This window comes from Natrix helvetica, assembly GCF_964273705.1.
Source record: "Natrix helvetica genome assembly, chromosome: 1".
In the NCBI taxonomy this organism is placed as follows: domain Eukaryota; kingdom Metazoa; phylum Chordata; class Lepidosauria; order Squamata; family Natricidae; genus Natrix; species Natrix helvetica.
In genome coordinates, this window is record NC_138548.1 from 116,158,688 (window position 1) to 116,175,804 (window position 17,117).

At 38.4% G+C, this 17,117-nt stretch overlaps 1 protein-coding gene across 2 annotated transcripts in view; it reads left to right on the top strand.

The window, feature by feature from the left end:
- SIGIRR (single Ig and TIR domain containing) overlaps positions 1–17,117 on the top strand; it is a 50,878-nt gene that overhangs the window by 10,374 nt on the left and 23,387 nt on the right. For both annotated transcript variants that reach the window (XM_081934214.1, XM_081934213.1), the window contains 7 exons: positions 314–639; positions 3,838–4,027; positions 11,763–11,890; positions 13,319–13,462; positions 13,950–14,093; positions 15,601–15,703; positions 16,367–16,517. In XM_081934214.1, coding sequence (XP_081790340.1) covers positions 633–639; positions 3,838–4,027; positions 11,763–11,890; positions 13,319–13,462; positions 13,950–14,093; positions 15,601–15,703; positions 16,367–16,517 — 867 coding nt within the window. In that variant the 5' untranslated portion in view covers positions 314–632. The remainder of the gene's footprint in view (positions 1–313; positions 640–3,837; positions 4,028–11,762; positions 11,891–13,318; positions 13,463–13,949; positions 14,094–15,600; positions 15,704–16,366; positions 16,518–17,117) is intronic.

Consider the following 17,117-nt stretch of genomic DNA (forward strand, 5'->3'; position numbering starts at 1 on the left):
AATGATTGGGATGTTTAGGGCAAGGATGGACAACTATATAAATCCAATACATCCAAATCCAATCCAACTATGGGTCTTTTGCAACCTTTGGATTTCAACTCCCAGAATTCCTGAGACACCCATGCATGGGATTGAATTCTGGGAGTTGAAGTTCACAGGTCCTAAAGGGGCCATAGTTGACCACACCTGCTTTGGTAGTGCTTTACTTGCTGTAAACGTATGAATGGATTCAACAGCATAGGAATATAGCAGTTGCTCTTTAAGTGATACTGTATGCTTTATTGCTAACTTATTTCTTGGATGCTTCCATTAGCTTCTGATTTATCCTGTGTGAACCCGGATCACTTGTATGATCACACCATTTGGATCCAACAAGAGTCTGTTAATCATTTGTTCTGCCCTTTGGATAATCAACTCCTTTCAGTCTGCTTTTGACTTCGGCGTCCAGTGAAGTTAAGATTGCCACCAGATTAACGTCTCCTTCTCCTCCTTCGGCCACCTGCACAGCACACTGCAGAATACAACTACATACCTCACCTTTGAGCACCTCAGGGCAAATGATGTAGGCAACTACACCTGTTCCCTCTACTTGAATAATCAAAGAAATATCTCCTATATTATTCAGCTGGACCATGGCGGGTGAGTACAAAAAATGAGAGAAGTGACCATTTTGCTTTTACGGCAGCCATGTTCCCTAATTTTCTACTGGTGTTTTGAGAGAGATTAGTTTTCGGGTCTAATTTTAGCTTTTAGAAGATTTCATAGTTAATCTGTACCTTACCAAAAAGAAGGCTTGGCTTAGCTTTCCTCCTCACTCCCTCCTTCAGAGTAAGGGCATAAGCCTATCATTATCATCTGACTTGGACTTTCAGACTTTTTGATGTATGTGTGTTGGTCTTTGACTGATTTAGTGAGGCAAAAAATATGTGAGATCCTGTCATTGTATAATGAGTTTTCCTACCTGATCCCCGCTTTTTTGGCTCTTTTTGCAGCAGTGAGTGAATCTCACTATGTTACTGAATTCTTTAAGTTCCTGTGTGGAAATTTACTTAATGAGGAAGAGAAGGTGCAACATGTCTGCTTTTGTCAACAGCATTATGTTGGCCATAATATTTATTTCTAGCTTGTTTTGTGTGTTGGGGTAGAAAATGTATAGAAATTGACATCTGTTTGTGAAAAGACACAAGTTTGTAGAACTTCTTTAAGCTCTTCATTGCTTTTATATTGTATCTAGGGTAACATAAATAGTTGTAAAAACAGATTGCAAACTAATTTGTGCAGTTAAAAAAAATGACTCAAGAATAATCTCTCCTTATGTAGGTGCTGCTAAAAGGAGAAAAGGTTTTTAATTGCACTGTGATAATGAGTGATGGAATTAGAAATGGGTGAGGAGAGATGGGTAAAGCTGCAGAAAGTGCCAAGATAAGCCTTCCTATTCTGTTTTTGCTACATGTAATTTTATTTATAGTTTCTGTGCATACTATTTAGTGTTACTAATTTTGATCATCATTTGTGACTGATAATGTAACAATTGTTGCTGGACTCTAAACTGAAGTGGGAAAAGTCTTCTCTTTTATTTCCTGTAGGTTAAACCATTGGTTGGAAAAGTCAAATGTTTTCCTTTCTGTTTTATATGGTAAACTTTAGAATACAGGTAGTCCTTGACTTATGTCCATAATTGTGCCATAATAGTTGTTAAATGGGCCATCATGTGACTGCACACAATTTTGCAATTTTTTTTTGCAACAGTCATTCAGCAAACATGGCAGTCTTAAAGCAAACTCAGATGTTGCTAATGAGTGCATTAACAGTACAAACCCATTGTTATGGGTATGTTTTGGAAGTAAACATAACTTTGTAGAAAAAAAATGTAAATTGTCACATGACCATAGAATGTTGGTCAAATGGCTGTAAATACAGATCAATTGCCAAGTGCCCAAAATATGGTCAGATGTCCATGGGGATGGGAAGTCTTCAGAATTTCAGATCTGGTGTTAGATACTTGTTCTAACTACAGTGGTTTCCACCAAGGTCTTCTGTTTCAGTGGGAACAGAGGTTTAATCCTATTGGTTGAAGGGTCTGACAGCTCCCTATAAAAGGGCTGCTGTCAGACTCAACCTTCGCTGGATTGTTCTCACTTGTTGTACTTAATAAACAGCTGTTGTTACCGTTAAGCCTGTGTGTGCCTATCCATTACCCAAGCCAACATACAAAATGATATCATTTGTGCTAAAAAAAAGAAGAAAAGAAAGAAATGAGGTTTCATTTCTAGTTTTGAGGAGAGAAGGACTATAAAAGAAAAAAAATAGATTACAGTATAGAAGTTAGGATACATTGCATGTTACTACTATAACTAGTTCTATATCATTATCCTGCCTCCCCAGCTTTCCTTAAATACCTTTAGATGACGAATTTCAATAATTTTAAATAGTGGAATTTTTTTCCCCCTCAAGGATTTTGAAATTATGTAAGAATAAATTCTTTTCAGGAACCAGTTTGGTGCAGTGGTTATAGCACCAGGCTAGAAACTAGGAATGTGAATTTTAGTTTTGCCTTAGGCACAAAATCAACTGGATGACCCTGAGTCAGCCATACACACTCAGTCCTAGGAAGAAGGCAGTAGCAACCACTTCCAAAATCTTGCCAAGAAAACTGTTAGGCTAGTCCACAACAGTCACCTGAGTCAACAGTGACTCAAAGACATACAGACACAAAAAAGTCCATGTACTGTAGATTTTTTGACAGCAGAAGTGGTTTTCCCATCTTGGATGGATGGATGGATGAACAGATAGTCTTCTCAGCCTTAGAAATTCTGGATAGTATCCCATCCAAGCATTACCCAGGTACAACTCTGCTTAGGTTTTTTGAGATTAGTTAAGATCAAGGGTGGGTTCCTGCCAGTTCTAACCTCTTCTATAGAAGAGTTTCCACAAATTTACAGTGCCATTTAGAACCAGTTCTAGCTCCCTTGCCCTGCCCGTCCACACATCATCAAGATGAAGAGCGAGAGGAGGAATTCTGGGAGTTGAAGTCCACAAGTCTTAAAGCTGTCAAGTTTGAACACCCCGGGGTTTTTTTCTAAAGTGTTAGGGGTGCAAGGGTCTTGTAACTTGACAGCTTTAAGACTTGCGTGCTTCAAAGGCCAGAGTTTCTGAGCCAACATTTTGGTTGCTAAGCAAGAGCGTTGTTAAGTGAGTTTCACCACATTTTACATGTTGGCCACGCCCACCCAGTCACATGGCTGGCAAGCCACTGCCATAAAGCAGGCCACACCTACAGAAGAGGTTCTAAAAATTTTTGAAACCCACTACTGGTTAAGATCAACTAGATTTTATCCCCTAGCTAGTTTTAAAAATGTGCAAAAGTTCCATTCATATGTTATGGATTAGGAATTTAGAGAGTGACCTTTATTGGACTCTGAACAGGCACTAATGGTAATTTAGTTACTGCTAATAAAAAAGTTAATAATTAATGTGAAACTTCATAAGTATTATCGTTTCTTATAACTGTGTGTAGACACTTTCTCTCCCTCTCCTCCACCATATCCTCAATGTTTTTTTATTTAATAGCCTGTTTTCTTGAAAATATGGACACTGACTTTTCTATACCAAATGGAATAGGGCAGGGATATATATAATGACATATATAGCTGAACTTATTATTTTCCTAAGACATAAAGAAGTCAGTGTGACAAAGGGAGTTGGGGATACAGATCTCAACCAAACTAGACTTAACTTTACCTGTTAACCAGCTCTAAAAAATCAGTAGAGGATTTATGAAATGCAATTGGAAGTTCAGTCCCTTTTTTAAAAAAAATATTTTTGTTCTTCTAACAGATCTCTGCAGTATGCTTCCCCACTTCCTCTATCCCTCTAGCAATCTGACTATGGAGCAAGCTTTGGAAAGTCAAATAACACTGAATTGCACGGTGCAGCTACCTTTCAGTAACGACTGTGATCTTGACTTGCGCTGGATGAAGGATAATCAATTCTTAGACAATAAAACTCATTCTTCTTATACTCAGTGGTAAGAAAACTTTTATATAAAATTATCTTTATTTGGGTGCAGAGTGGTGGCAGTGCGGAAAGTAGGAAGTCTCTCAAACTGAAGATAGTTTGAAGACAATCATCATACTATATGTGGAGCTGCCTCTGAAGATCATTCAGAAACTTCAGCTGGTGCAGAATGCAATTGTGAGTTTTATAAATGATGCCAAATAGATGACACACACAATACCACCTCTGTGTAAACTGCATTGGTTACCAGTGTTTTTCTGGTGCATTTCAAGCTGCTGTTGGTTACTTTTAAAGTCCTACATGTTTTGGGACTGGGGTATCTAAGGGATCACCTTTTTGCAAGAGATTCTATCTATCTATCTATCTATCTATCTATCTATCTATCTATCTATCTATCTATCTATCTATCTATCTATCTATCTATCTATCTATCATCTATCTAACTATCTATCATCTATCTATCTATCATCTATCTATCTATCATCTATCTATCTATCATCTATCTATCTATCATCTATCTATCTATCTATCTATCTATCTATCTATCTATCATATATCTATCATCTATCTATCTGTCTGTCTGTCCGTCTGTCTGTCTGTCTATCTATCATCTGTCTATCTATCTATCTCTATCTATCTATCTATCTATCTATCTATCTATCATCTATCTATCTATCATCTATCTAACTATCTATCATCTATCTATTTATCTATCATCTACCTATCTAGCTATCTTCTATCTAACATCTATCTATCTATCTATCTATCTATCTATCTATCTATCTATCTATCTATCTATCTATCTATCATATCATCTATCATCTATCTATCTATCACCTATCACCTATCTATCATCTATCTATCTATCTATCTATCTATCTATCTATCTATCTATCTATCTATCATCTATCTAACATCTATCTATCTATCTATCTATCTATCTATCTATCTATCTATCTATCATCTATCTATCATCTATCTATCTATCTATCTATCTATCATCTATCTATCATCTATCTATCATCTATCTATCTATCTATCTATCTATCTATCTATCTATCTATCTATCTATCTATCTATCTATCTATCTATGCATACAGCAGATTCCGTCAATTAAAGAGTGTTGGCTGGCAAGGACTAGAAGATGGGCTTTACCCCCAGTGGCCACTGCTCTATGGAACTCCCTTTGGAGATTAGAATGGCCCCAACCCTGACAGCCTTTTGTAAGGCCCTAAACACCTGGCTGTGTTCCTAAGCCTTGGGCACTAAATGTGTTAAGGGTCCTATCTCCTGGCTGTGTTGCTAACTGGCTAAGTATCTTGGCTGCTATGTATATTTATTTTAGATATTTCTGTTGTTTTAATGTCTTTTAGTATTTTTGATTGTAGTATGTTTTTTTGAATTTTGCATAATTGACTGAGATGGGCAACTATAGAAATTGAATGAATGAATGAATGAATGAATGCATACATTCTGCTGATTCTTCTGGAATAAGAAGCAAATTTGCAGTGAAAGTGATGTTATGGAGTGGAAGGTACATTTGCTGTATTTCTAGGAAGGAATACTTATACTAAATTTTAGAAAAGCCGTATGTGTAAAAAACCAGAAAGAAAAGGGTGTATGTTTTTAAATGAGAGATTATTGTATGTCTAACTGAGAGAGAGAGATAGTTATGGTGTGTAGTAGTGCTGAGGTGCTCAGTGACACATATAGAGATAATTTGTATGATTTAATAATATGGGAGGATGACATAGGCTGTATTATATATTACCATCAGGGTAGTGCCTACTACTATCCAGGGAATCTGGGCAGTAGATTCTTGTGAACTCAGTAATCAACTCAAATTCTTATTGGAAAAATAATTTATGTTTCTCCAATAACAAACTGATATGTTTCAGGTGTATTACACCCAGTGCAACATCTTTTTTTAAAAAAAAATGGCGATTCTGCAGTCTGCTCTCTGCCCTCCTTCTTCTTAGTACTTTTGCATTTGTCTGTTGACTTTTCTGAGTGGAAATGAAAATAGAAACTGGCTAGAACCTGAGCTGGTGGGTTCCTTTACCACTGACCTAATTTAGCTAGACCCAGAAGTTGAGCAGGTAGGGCTTTGTTAGTATTTGGATGGGAGAAGTCCAGGAGATGTCATGGCTGCAGGTTAGACAGAGAAGCTGGAAATATCCCACACCCCTTGACAAATTTCTGCTCATGATAAATTAGATATTTTATTTGCCTGCTATTTCTCTCCTATAAAACATTTTTGGTGCTGAGAGCCACAAAGATGTTTCTGAGTATAACCTGAATCTCTATCATATGGCATGTCTAACAAAAATCCACATTAACCTTAGCTTTATCATACCATAAATGTCCATGCCATCCAAATCTCTGATCATGTCCTTCTAACGCCAAGAGCCTGATCATTAGTTGACAACATTCCAGAAAAAGGAAATGGCAAACTATTTCTGTACTGAAACTGCATGGTCGTGTCCTTATAATCATGAAGGCTTAATCTTGATTCAAGGGTATTATTCTACCTTTAAGGGGTTCTCAGTAATCATTAGAGTGAAGGCAATGAGGCTTCTTTGCGATGCCTGGTTAGTTTGGAAAGGGCAATGGGAGAAAGAGCTGTTGAAGAACATTCTTTGCTTGGCCAAGTAAATAGTAATAGGATGATCTTTCTCTATTCCTCTTCCACTTGCTCTAGGGCAGTGATGGTCAACCTTTTCGGCACCGAGTGCCAAAAGGTTCACACAGAAATGTCACACGTGCATGCACACGGTCATCAGGGCTGCGCTCCAGAAAAGCCAAACTTCTGGGTTCCGGCCAGCTGATTGTTGGCACATCCAACAATCAGCTGGCCGGCGCACATGCGCACATTGGTTTTCAGAACTGCTGTCCGCATGAAGAACAGCTGATCATCGCATGCCAGAAACCCAGAAGACAAACAGGCAAGGCCGCACGTGCTGGGTGACATGGCTTCACGTACCACTTTGGGCACACATGCCATAGGTTCGCCACCACAGATCTAGGACAAACTGGCTGCGGAATTCTGGAGTTGAAGTTCACAAGTCTTAAAAAGTTGCCAGATTTAGAGACCCCTGTTCCAAACTGCTTTATTACCAACAGTTGTACTAAGATCTCGAGTCCATCCACCTCCCCACCATCTTCAAACTGCTGCAGGAAACAAAAGATGGGAGAAGTGGTTAGAATAATGGCAAGGCAAGAACTTGGAGAAGAACAAATGAAAAATCATGACGCTAATATGGTGAACCCTTGTTGGAGTTTCTGAGCAGCAGAAGCCCAGTGGAGCCACACATTTAGATTTTTTGGTCTTTGTATTTGTTCGCTTGTTTATTTGTGCTTTTTATTCTCTTTCTGATACTCTTACTCAAAGGGGAAATACAGCAGGAACAGGGCTATCACCCCAATATTTGTGAGTAGCCGCATTGCATAAAAATGACTTTTTCTGAAAGCATTTGAGAACAAAGGAGCTTTATTCAATCCTCAGATTGTGGCACAAAAGACTGGTCCTGTTAGCAGTTGTATTTGTCTCTTTTTAAGTCTTCGGTTGCGTTGGTTGCTGTAAGTTGCTCAGAGCCTGTGAAAACTGAGTGGTGGAAAACCCTAAGTAAATAAATCTATTACGATTCCACTTCAGCTTCTCCAAAAGTTGAAGACCTCTGCGAAACAATAGGACGCTTATACAGTAGTTTCACCACAGAAGCTTTTAAAGTAAATCTTTTGGATTTATACTTTCTGTGGTTGTTTCTGTTCAGAATCACTCTGTTGAGTTAGATAAAATAACCCTAGCTTGGGAAGGAGGCTTCTCATTTATTTTCATGATTCTCAACGAGTATGCCATATGTTGTTTTTCTTTTCCCTTTTCTCTTTGTGGGAGTCAGATTTGTATATTTCCCCCCTCTCCTTTGTTTCTTTCACTCTCACTCTCACTTCCTTAGGTGATGTGGGGATGACTCTCACAATGCCCTTGAGCATAAAGCTGGAAAGATGTATTAAGCTCATTAATTTTGTTATTGATTGCCCATAATTGCTCACAAATAGTCTGACCTAAGAGCAGAGATTATTCAGCTGTTTTAACTAGTAGAAACTTAGACTTGCTTCCCCACTCCCCTTGAACGCCTCTGTAAGCAGTATTATATTGGTTATGCGTTAATATTATACCAGTATAATATTAATTGATGATTTCTATCCTTTCAGCCTATTGCCCAGGATACGAAATCTCTCAGTCAGAACTAAGCACAGCAAAGTTGTTAAGCATAAATAAAGGGCTTAACTCTACAATATCTTTACTTGTCAGTACCTTGTCAATTGTTAGTTGTTGTTTTTCTGTAAAGGGGGAAATCTACTTTCCTGGACTCAGTCTACTACATTGTTGTAGTTAGGTTTACTTTACAGTTTTGGTTTTACGGTCAAAGCAGACAGCTTTAATCCAACTTGAAAATAAATCCAGAGGTAAAAAGGACAAGGTGGCTCAGTGGCTAAGATGCTGAACTTGTCGATCAGAAAGGTCAGCAGTTTGGCGGATTGAATCCCTAGCACCGCATAACGGATTGAGCTCCCATTACTTGTCCCAGCTTCTGTCAACCTAGCAATTCAAAAGCACATAAAAATGCAAGTAGAAAAATAGGAACCACCTTGGTGGGAAAGTAACAGCGTTCTGTGCGCCTTCGCATTTAGTTACGCCAGCCACATGACCACAGAGACATCTTCGGACAGAGCGGGCTCTTCGGCTTTGAAACGGAGATAAGCACCACCCTCAGGAACAACTAGCACATATGTGCGAGGGGAGCCTTTAACTTTAGAAAAATGACAAAAAGAAAATGTTCGAGTACAATAATTATGACTCTTTAAAAATGAAAGAAGAGAAAGTGAAAGAAATAAATAAAAACTCAAGCAGTTTAAAGAGAATTAGATTAAAAACTCATACTTTTTTTCCTAAACAAAACAAAAGCACATTTTAAGTAAACCTTTAACATGTTCCATAGGTAGAACCTACAATTTATTTGTATGTAAAAAAAAAACCTGGAGAGAAATGAGTTTAGAAGATCCCAAAACTCTGCTAGTGTATGTGCAATATAAATTTGCTGGTTTGATTATATTCATGAGAACTAAGCCTATTGCCCATATAATAACTTACCCAACCTTCCCTTTAACTCTGCAAATTTAATCTTCTTTCCACAATTCCCAATCTGCTCCTTTGATAAGACCTTAAATAAACTGAAGCTTCAGAGCGTGTTTGCTTGAACTGATAGATGTTCCTGAGGAAAGGGGTGGGGTGGGGGGTGTTTCTTCAGGCTGGAGAAATTATTTTTTTATCATGTACAATCACGGTAGTGGCAGTCAGGCTGTCTCCATCACCTGAACCTCTGATCTTGAGGATTAAGAAGTGGTTCTGGAATCTGGATGGAGGGTAGGGAGATAAACAGGCGAGAGGCAAGGGAACTCCTGACAGATTAAGTTTTGGCAATTGCTCCTAGTATGTTTCTTTTAAAAGAAAAAAAAAGGGGGGGGGAAGGAAACAGCTGTATTGAATGAAAGAAACTTTGGAAGTGTTTTAAATGGGGATAGAGAATTGTTGAATGTTTGTTTGTTTATTTGTTTCCCACTTTAATTATTTTTTATAAATCACTCAAAGCGGCAAACGTATCCAACAATCTTGAATGTGATGGCACCATGGTTAGAATGCAGTATTTCAGTACTTCCAGGAGTTCGATCTTGAGCAGCTCAAGGTTGACTCAGTCTTCCATCCTTCTGAGGTCAGTAAAATGACTCAGATTGTTGAGGCCACTCTAATGACTCTGTAAACCACTCAGAGAGGGCTGTAAAAGCACTGTGAAGCATTGTGTAAGTCTATGCTATTGCTATTGCTATTGCCATCTTCCTCCTCCCATTTCCCCCACAATAGCAACCCTGTGAGGTGAGTTGGGCTGAGAGAGAGTTACCCACTCAACGTATGCTGGTTAGGATACTGACTCAATATTAACATTAATACAGTTTTGAAATAAGTTGTGAGGCTCTCCTTTTAGAAATGCACAATCTGATTTAGACTACTTACTCAAAAGAACCCCCATTGGGTTCAATGATTATTCCCAAGCATACTAGCATAGGTTTGTAGACTAAGCCATGGGAAATGAGGGGAGAATACAGAAGAGAGATATCTTGGAAATTACATGAGAAGGGTGAGAGAGGAAGGTACTAAGTATTTGCGGTGATAAAACCAAAGCCTGTTTTCTGTAATTGAAATTTCCTGCTGCTTTTCCCAAACTGGAATGGGGGTAGTTGGGAAAATAAATAAAAATGGCACATCAAATATGACTCTGAAAACTCATGTAAATCAGAAATTATAGAAAAGAGGGATGCGTTGTCCAATTCATGTAACATCTTTGCTTATGCAAACTTGTTTTTGTAGTAGAGAAAGGCAAGATTGCCAAGATGGACATACTAAACCAAGAAGAGAATTTCCGTAGCATAGATTTGCTTAGGTGTTCTTAGAAGTTAAATATGGCAGTGACATCCCTTTTTCTGATCCAGTGTTAACACCAAACACCAAAGACTTCCTATCCATGAATATCATGCACTTTTCCAGAGTTTAAAAAGGGGCACAGTGCATGGTGGAATCGGGATAAGACTTTCAAGGTGTAATCAACCTGCTGTATTTGTGGAATTTTACAGGAATCTCAACGTTGTTCATATCATGAATAACTCTTCCATATTTTCCTATTATTTTTATTTTTATTATTTTTATTATTATTATTATTATTATTATTATTATTGTTGTTGTTGTTGTTGTTATTATTATTATTATTGTTATTGTTATTATTAATTCAATTTATAGGCCGCTCCCTCTCCACAAAGGGACTCGGGGCGGCGTACAATTCAATATACAAACAAATGACGAGGAGGAGGTATATACAAAAACATTTTACAATACATAAATAAATAATCATGAATTAAAACAACACAGTAAGATTAAAACAATTAAAATACCTAAAAAGTCAGAATTAATTTAAAATTTAAAATTGTCCGGGGGGATTAGAGAATGTAGTTATAATTCAAGCCAGGCTGGCTAGTTGGAACAGGTGGGTCTTGAGTTTCGTGCGGAAGGAGCGGAGATCGGTAGTTGTCTTAATGTCGGGGGGGAGGTCATTCCAGAGGGCTGGGCCCATCACAGAGAAGGCCCTACCCCTCGGTGCCACCCTCTGGCATTGCTTAGTGGACGGCACCCGGAGGAGTCCCTCTCTGTGAGAGCGAATTGGTCGCAGGGATGTATGGGGCAGGATACGATCCCGCAAGTAACTAGGTCCTGTGCCATGGAGCGCTTTAAAGATGGTGATGAACACCTTGAAACGCACCCGGAAGACTACAGGGAGCCAGTGCAACTCGCGCAGGAGAGGTGTCACATGGGAGTACCTCGTACTCCCCATAACTGCCCGCATGGCCACGTTCTGGACCAACTGCAGTCTCCGGGCGCATCTCAAGGGGAGCCCCATGTAGAGAGCATTACAGTAATCCAGACGGGACATTACCAGTGCACTGTGGAAAGAAATGTAACTTCACACAGGGTACTTTCATAGGCAGCATTAGGAGTCCTCTGTCTGTAAGCACCCTAACATTTTTGGGCAGCCCAAATCTGAAATTTCTTTATTCTCGTCATTTGCTTTTCTTCCAAAATAACAGTATTTAGCAGTATGCTAACTTTTTTGTTTGTTTGTTTGTTTGTTTTCCAGGTTCAGTGACAATAAAACCAAAATATTTATCTCCAGTTCTTTAGAACTAAACATGACTGATGAAAATTATGGAGTTTTTGCCTGCTTCATTAGAAATAGCACAGCTCTTTTTACACTGAAAAAATCAGGTAGTATGCCTGTGAAAATAATCATAAAAGATTTTATTGATTGTCATTGCAGCTACATGTGCAAAGCATTAATTGTTTAATAGCAGTGGGTTCACAAATTCATCGTAATAACATATATCCATTCAAGAGCAATTTTTCTGCTTCTGTTGATCAAATGACAAACTAATGAATTAAAATATTTATTTGCTGTATAGTCATAAACAAAAACATTCATATAGCCTTTTTCATTATTAATGCAGCTTTAAACCATGGGATGTAGGAATTTGAGTTGGCCTTCCATCATCTGGGTGCTTTTTGTGAGCTCAAAATAGAATGAAGGAATATTATACACCATCAGTATCCTGCTTTAAAACATGCAGGAGGAAATAAAATATATTTGTGCTTAAATTAAAAGAGGATGGATAAAGCAATGGGCTTCTGAGAATAAGAAGCAGCACTAGCTTAGGAGTTCATTGTATAAGAGCAGTATTGTAAGAAGCATTTCTCTGTGAATCTAAGGAAAGAAATTGCCACACGATGGCACCAAGTAACAACAAAATTTTCATGATTGGTAGACTAGGCTGGAACGTTGAAAAACATTCTGGAAGAAGGTAATGTTGTGACATACCACTTCCATCCTGTAAAATAATTTCAGGGCAATGTGTTGTGAGACATTGAATATATTCGCCTGAAAATGGCTCATGGCTCAATTAGCAAAAAGTCAGCACCAATTCTTATTTGTTATCATGCCAATAAGTAACAACTGCGAAAACCTGTACTCTTTTCATTTCCATATTATTAAATATGTCCCTGATTGAGTCTGTCTACCAAGTCTTTAGAAGTTGAGCTTCAACTTGGCTTGGCTTCTTTCAAGGAACATATCCATTTATACTAGCCAGATGTTAAGCTTCAGCCCAAAAGACGTTTTTCTTCTTCTCAACAAAAATGTAAATGTTGAGTAGCATCCATGCTACATGCTTTAAGTTTGGGGGAGGGCAAAACACATGTTGATATTTTAAGCCTGGATGATTGCTCAGTGACTCTGGACATTCTACTGTGTTATTTTACAGGAACATTCTGCAGACTTTTTTGGGAGTACTCTTCTGTAGCTTTCAGATGCCAAAAAAGACTTAAAAGTCACTTTCTATGAACAAATGTTAACGAGACGAGCTCGACTCTGACATATGTCAGAAATTGACTTCACATCCATCCTTCATCCCAAGACCTTTATTTATTATTTTGTGAATAGGAATACACATCACAGAGAATTGTAACTTTCCATTTTTCAAATTCTGCTTACCTCTGTAGATATGTTGTTGCTGTTATTCTTTTTAGACAGCAATGAGTCAATTCCCCCCCCCCAATAGAATCAGCTTTCACTTTTAACTCTACCATACAGTGTACTGTTTCGCCACAAATTGTAATTAATGTTGTTTGTTTCCTTTTCAGAAGAGACTGTTGGGCACTTGGGCGCAGTGCTAGCCATGTTTTTTGCTGCAGCATTCCTGCTATTTGTAGCTATAATGTATGTGAAGTGCAGGCTGAATGCACTGCTCTGGTACCGGAATCATTATGGAGAAGTAGAAATCAATGGTATATATGTGTCCCTTTTTCTCCTGATTCAGGATATTTAACATTTGGAGAAGTCATTGAAATAAGAGAGGAGCGATTTTTAAAAATTATATGGGATCTTAAAATTCTAGCCAAGCCTATATTTTATATCTTTCTTTTAACTGGGAATAATCAGGTGCCACAATAGGTGCCAGCCTGCTGTCTCTTGACACACAGGGATCTGTGGAATAGATGAGGGAAGCCAGCATACGTATAATTTATTGCATTTTATTTCCTGTATCTTTTTTTCAGATTAACTTTGCCTAACAGTCCATCTATTTAAGTGACATTGCCCCCAAGGTTATTCCAAACTCAAAGGTCAAAGTTAACTCCTCTCCATCCCATTTTGAAATTTCACAACAAAAAAGCTGTGGGTACCACGGGAATTAGATGAGATTGATTTTTTTTAAAAAAATAATAATAATGCATTGGTATAACATACTGTATTTCTCTATGCTTTTTTCTACAGATGGAAAAATTTATGATGCCTATGTATCTTACGCTGATTCAGTGGATGATAGAAAATTTGTGAATTTCATAGTGAAGCCACAGCTAGAGAATCGCTATGGTTACAAGCTCTTTTTAGATGAGAAGGACATTCTGCCCAACTCAGGTAAGAATGTGGCACACGAAGAGGGCAATGTTTGGTAGGTTGGCTCTACAGCTTAGCTTCTTGAATTGGTGGAGGACTGCCAGAGACCATCCAAAGATACTACCGAAAGGGAATTAACTGAGGGTTTTTTCTCTCTCAATTGGAACAAGAAGGTAGGAACAGGAAGATTTCCATAAGCAAACAATTTCTAGTCTTTCCTTCAAATGGAATGTGGGTTAAATAATTTGAACCAATTTGAACATTTTGCTGTTAATTTTAGCAACAGCTTCTTAGAGGTACTTCGCGAAGGCCTAAGTTTATCCACTTTGGTCCAGGGGTGAGTTCCGGCAGGCACTACTGCCTGTTTGCTCGTGTGCGCAGTGCAATTACAATAGTTCTGTGCATGCGCAGAACTGAAAAACAAGGTGGAGCCACCAATGGCAACGCCTGGTGAACTGGTTCAGGGGCATGGCAGGCCTAGGTTGCTGCCGGTTCCAGTGACCCAGGCCACCAAACCACTACTGGTTTGGCCGAACTGGTCCGAACTGGTGGGAACTCCTGTGGAATGATATGAGTGAATCAAGAGAAATGTGCCATTAATGTGCTTGTTTGTCCTCATGTTCACAACAGAGTAGCTTTTTTTCAATGCTAGCATACTGAAGTGAATGTTTTATATTTGAATAATCCATAACCACTAGATCAAATTTTAACATTCAGGGTAGTGTGTATTGGATATTATTGTTAGTGTATTCATAGCTGTGCCATAACCATGGTATAGGGGAAAAAAAAGACTTTCCTTCCAAAGGAAGAACGGCATTTCCATTGATCATGATGGCTTCGGGAAGGTTCTCAAATTCATCATCTCCTTGAGAAGAAATGTCCCCCATCTCGAACAAGAAGCCCTCTCTGTAGTGCCACCATTGTCAGAATTCAGCTTCATTTTATTTGTTCTTGGGGGGAAAAAATCACCGTATTCAAACATCGGTCAAAAATTCTCTTATTCAAAAACAATAGAGAGATATACAGCCTGCTGTTATCAATGTACTGATGAGGTCTCTGCTGGTGTTTTCATCTAAATGTTAGACATCACTGGGAAAGGAATAAATTCCTGTAGAACTTTACAGCTTAATTGTCACCAGACGAAGATATAGCCACTCGGCTATTTCTCTCGAGAATAGCCCTGAAGTAGGAAAGGAGACGGTCTAAAAATGTCCCCTGAATACCTTATTTGAGAGAGATTATCTGTTATCCTCCTTAAGGATAATTTGATTAAAAGAATCAGGGGCTATTAAAAAAACTAAGCAGGATCAACAAGTTTATATTTCCCCTGATTCTCTGATAGAGATCTGATACGATAGGTATCTTCCATCCCAACAGTTTTAAGTACCAATTTATGGGACTTAATTTGAATTTGGATGATGATGATGATGATAGGCTTCTGCATAAGATAAAGATGAATGATTTTTTAAAAAAATCCCCAAGGGGTTGGCCTTTCTCAGAAAAATAAATAAATAATCTTCTTTTCCAGAACCTTCTGCGGATCTGATTATGAATGTCAGCCGATGTCGACGTCTTATTGTGGTTCTTTCTTATGCATATTTAGAACAAGAATGGTGCAACAATAATTTCAGGTAAACAGACACTCATTTCTTTAACATTTGTGCGTGTGTACTTGCTTCCCTTCTCTCATCATGTCTGGTTTTTTGTTTGTTTTTGAATGCTGTACTATCTTGTAAATTGCATTTTGCTCTGATGCATAAACTAATAAACTGTTCCTTGTATGAATCCTCCAAACCAAGTTTTCAAACTAATTATTTATTCTGGTTTCCAATCTCTGTTTCATGAGTTTTTGCAGGTCACTGTTTGATTTGAATGTCAAGGTAAACTCTGACTTGAAAAAACTAATACAATAAATATTCTATTTAACTGATTATGTGCATGTGACTCATTCTCAGTCTTCCAAGCTATACTAGAAGACACAGAGAATGTAATATTTGTATGCAATCAGTTTTTTTTAAACTGAGACTCCTAAGTCATCTTATTTACAGAAACTAAAATCTCTCCTACATCTTTGAAAATGATACTTGGGAGACTAATATTTGTACTTTGCAGGTTAGCTTCTAATATTTAAGCAACTGATATGCTTCCAAGATTAATGAAGCTGGGGTATGGTATATCTTAGATGAATGAGAGAAATGCAAGTGTTTTTTCTGCAGAGTGCAGAACTATAAATAATTATAAAAACCAAGTTTTGTTGGTAATTCTGTAAAGTCATTACCTATTTTTTTTTTTAGGGAAGGTCTTTGGAGACTGCTGGAACTCTCCCGGAAGCCAATCTTCATTGTCTTTGAGAGCCAATATCGGGACATAGCACATCCAGCCATTAATTTGCTAAAGCAGCACAAGAGCAATGTGACCTTGTTGATGTGGCATGCTGGTTCCATGGTAAACTGGGAGCAAAAAGGCTGCAACCTTATCCTTTGGGTTCTTTTTTGAATAGCAAGACAATATTTGAGATGCAGGGGTGAACCCGTAGCTAACGTTATGGCAGAGAACATCCAAATCCCACCCCTGGCTGGCCCACCCACCCCTCCCCTCCAATCCCAGGAGTCTCCACGGGGTCTGTTTTAGATGTGAGGTAAATGCAGGCCCCCCGCAGAGGCTCAGGGAGGGGGAAAATGGGCCTCATGAAAGTTCTGGAAGGCCGGAAACAGGCCCATTTCCAGCTTCTGGAGAGCTTCTGGGGTCTGCGGGAGGCAGTTTTTGTCCTCCCAGAGGCTTAAGGAAAGCCTCTGGAGCCTGGGGAAGGCAAAAACTGTGGTGCAGGAGGCTGACTAGGCCACACCTACCCAGCTACCGGGCAGAGAACTCGTTGCTGAAATTTTTGAAGCCCTTCCCTGTTGAGATGTTATTCTAAATGTAGAAGGAGCTTCTCTTCTGAGAAGGACCATGGTCATGTCTTTACTTATTTACCTAACAGCATTAGATATTGAGAAGCTTTGGCTATACTTTGAGGTCTAGATTTTGATTTCGTGTAGTAGTAAA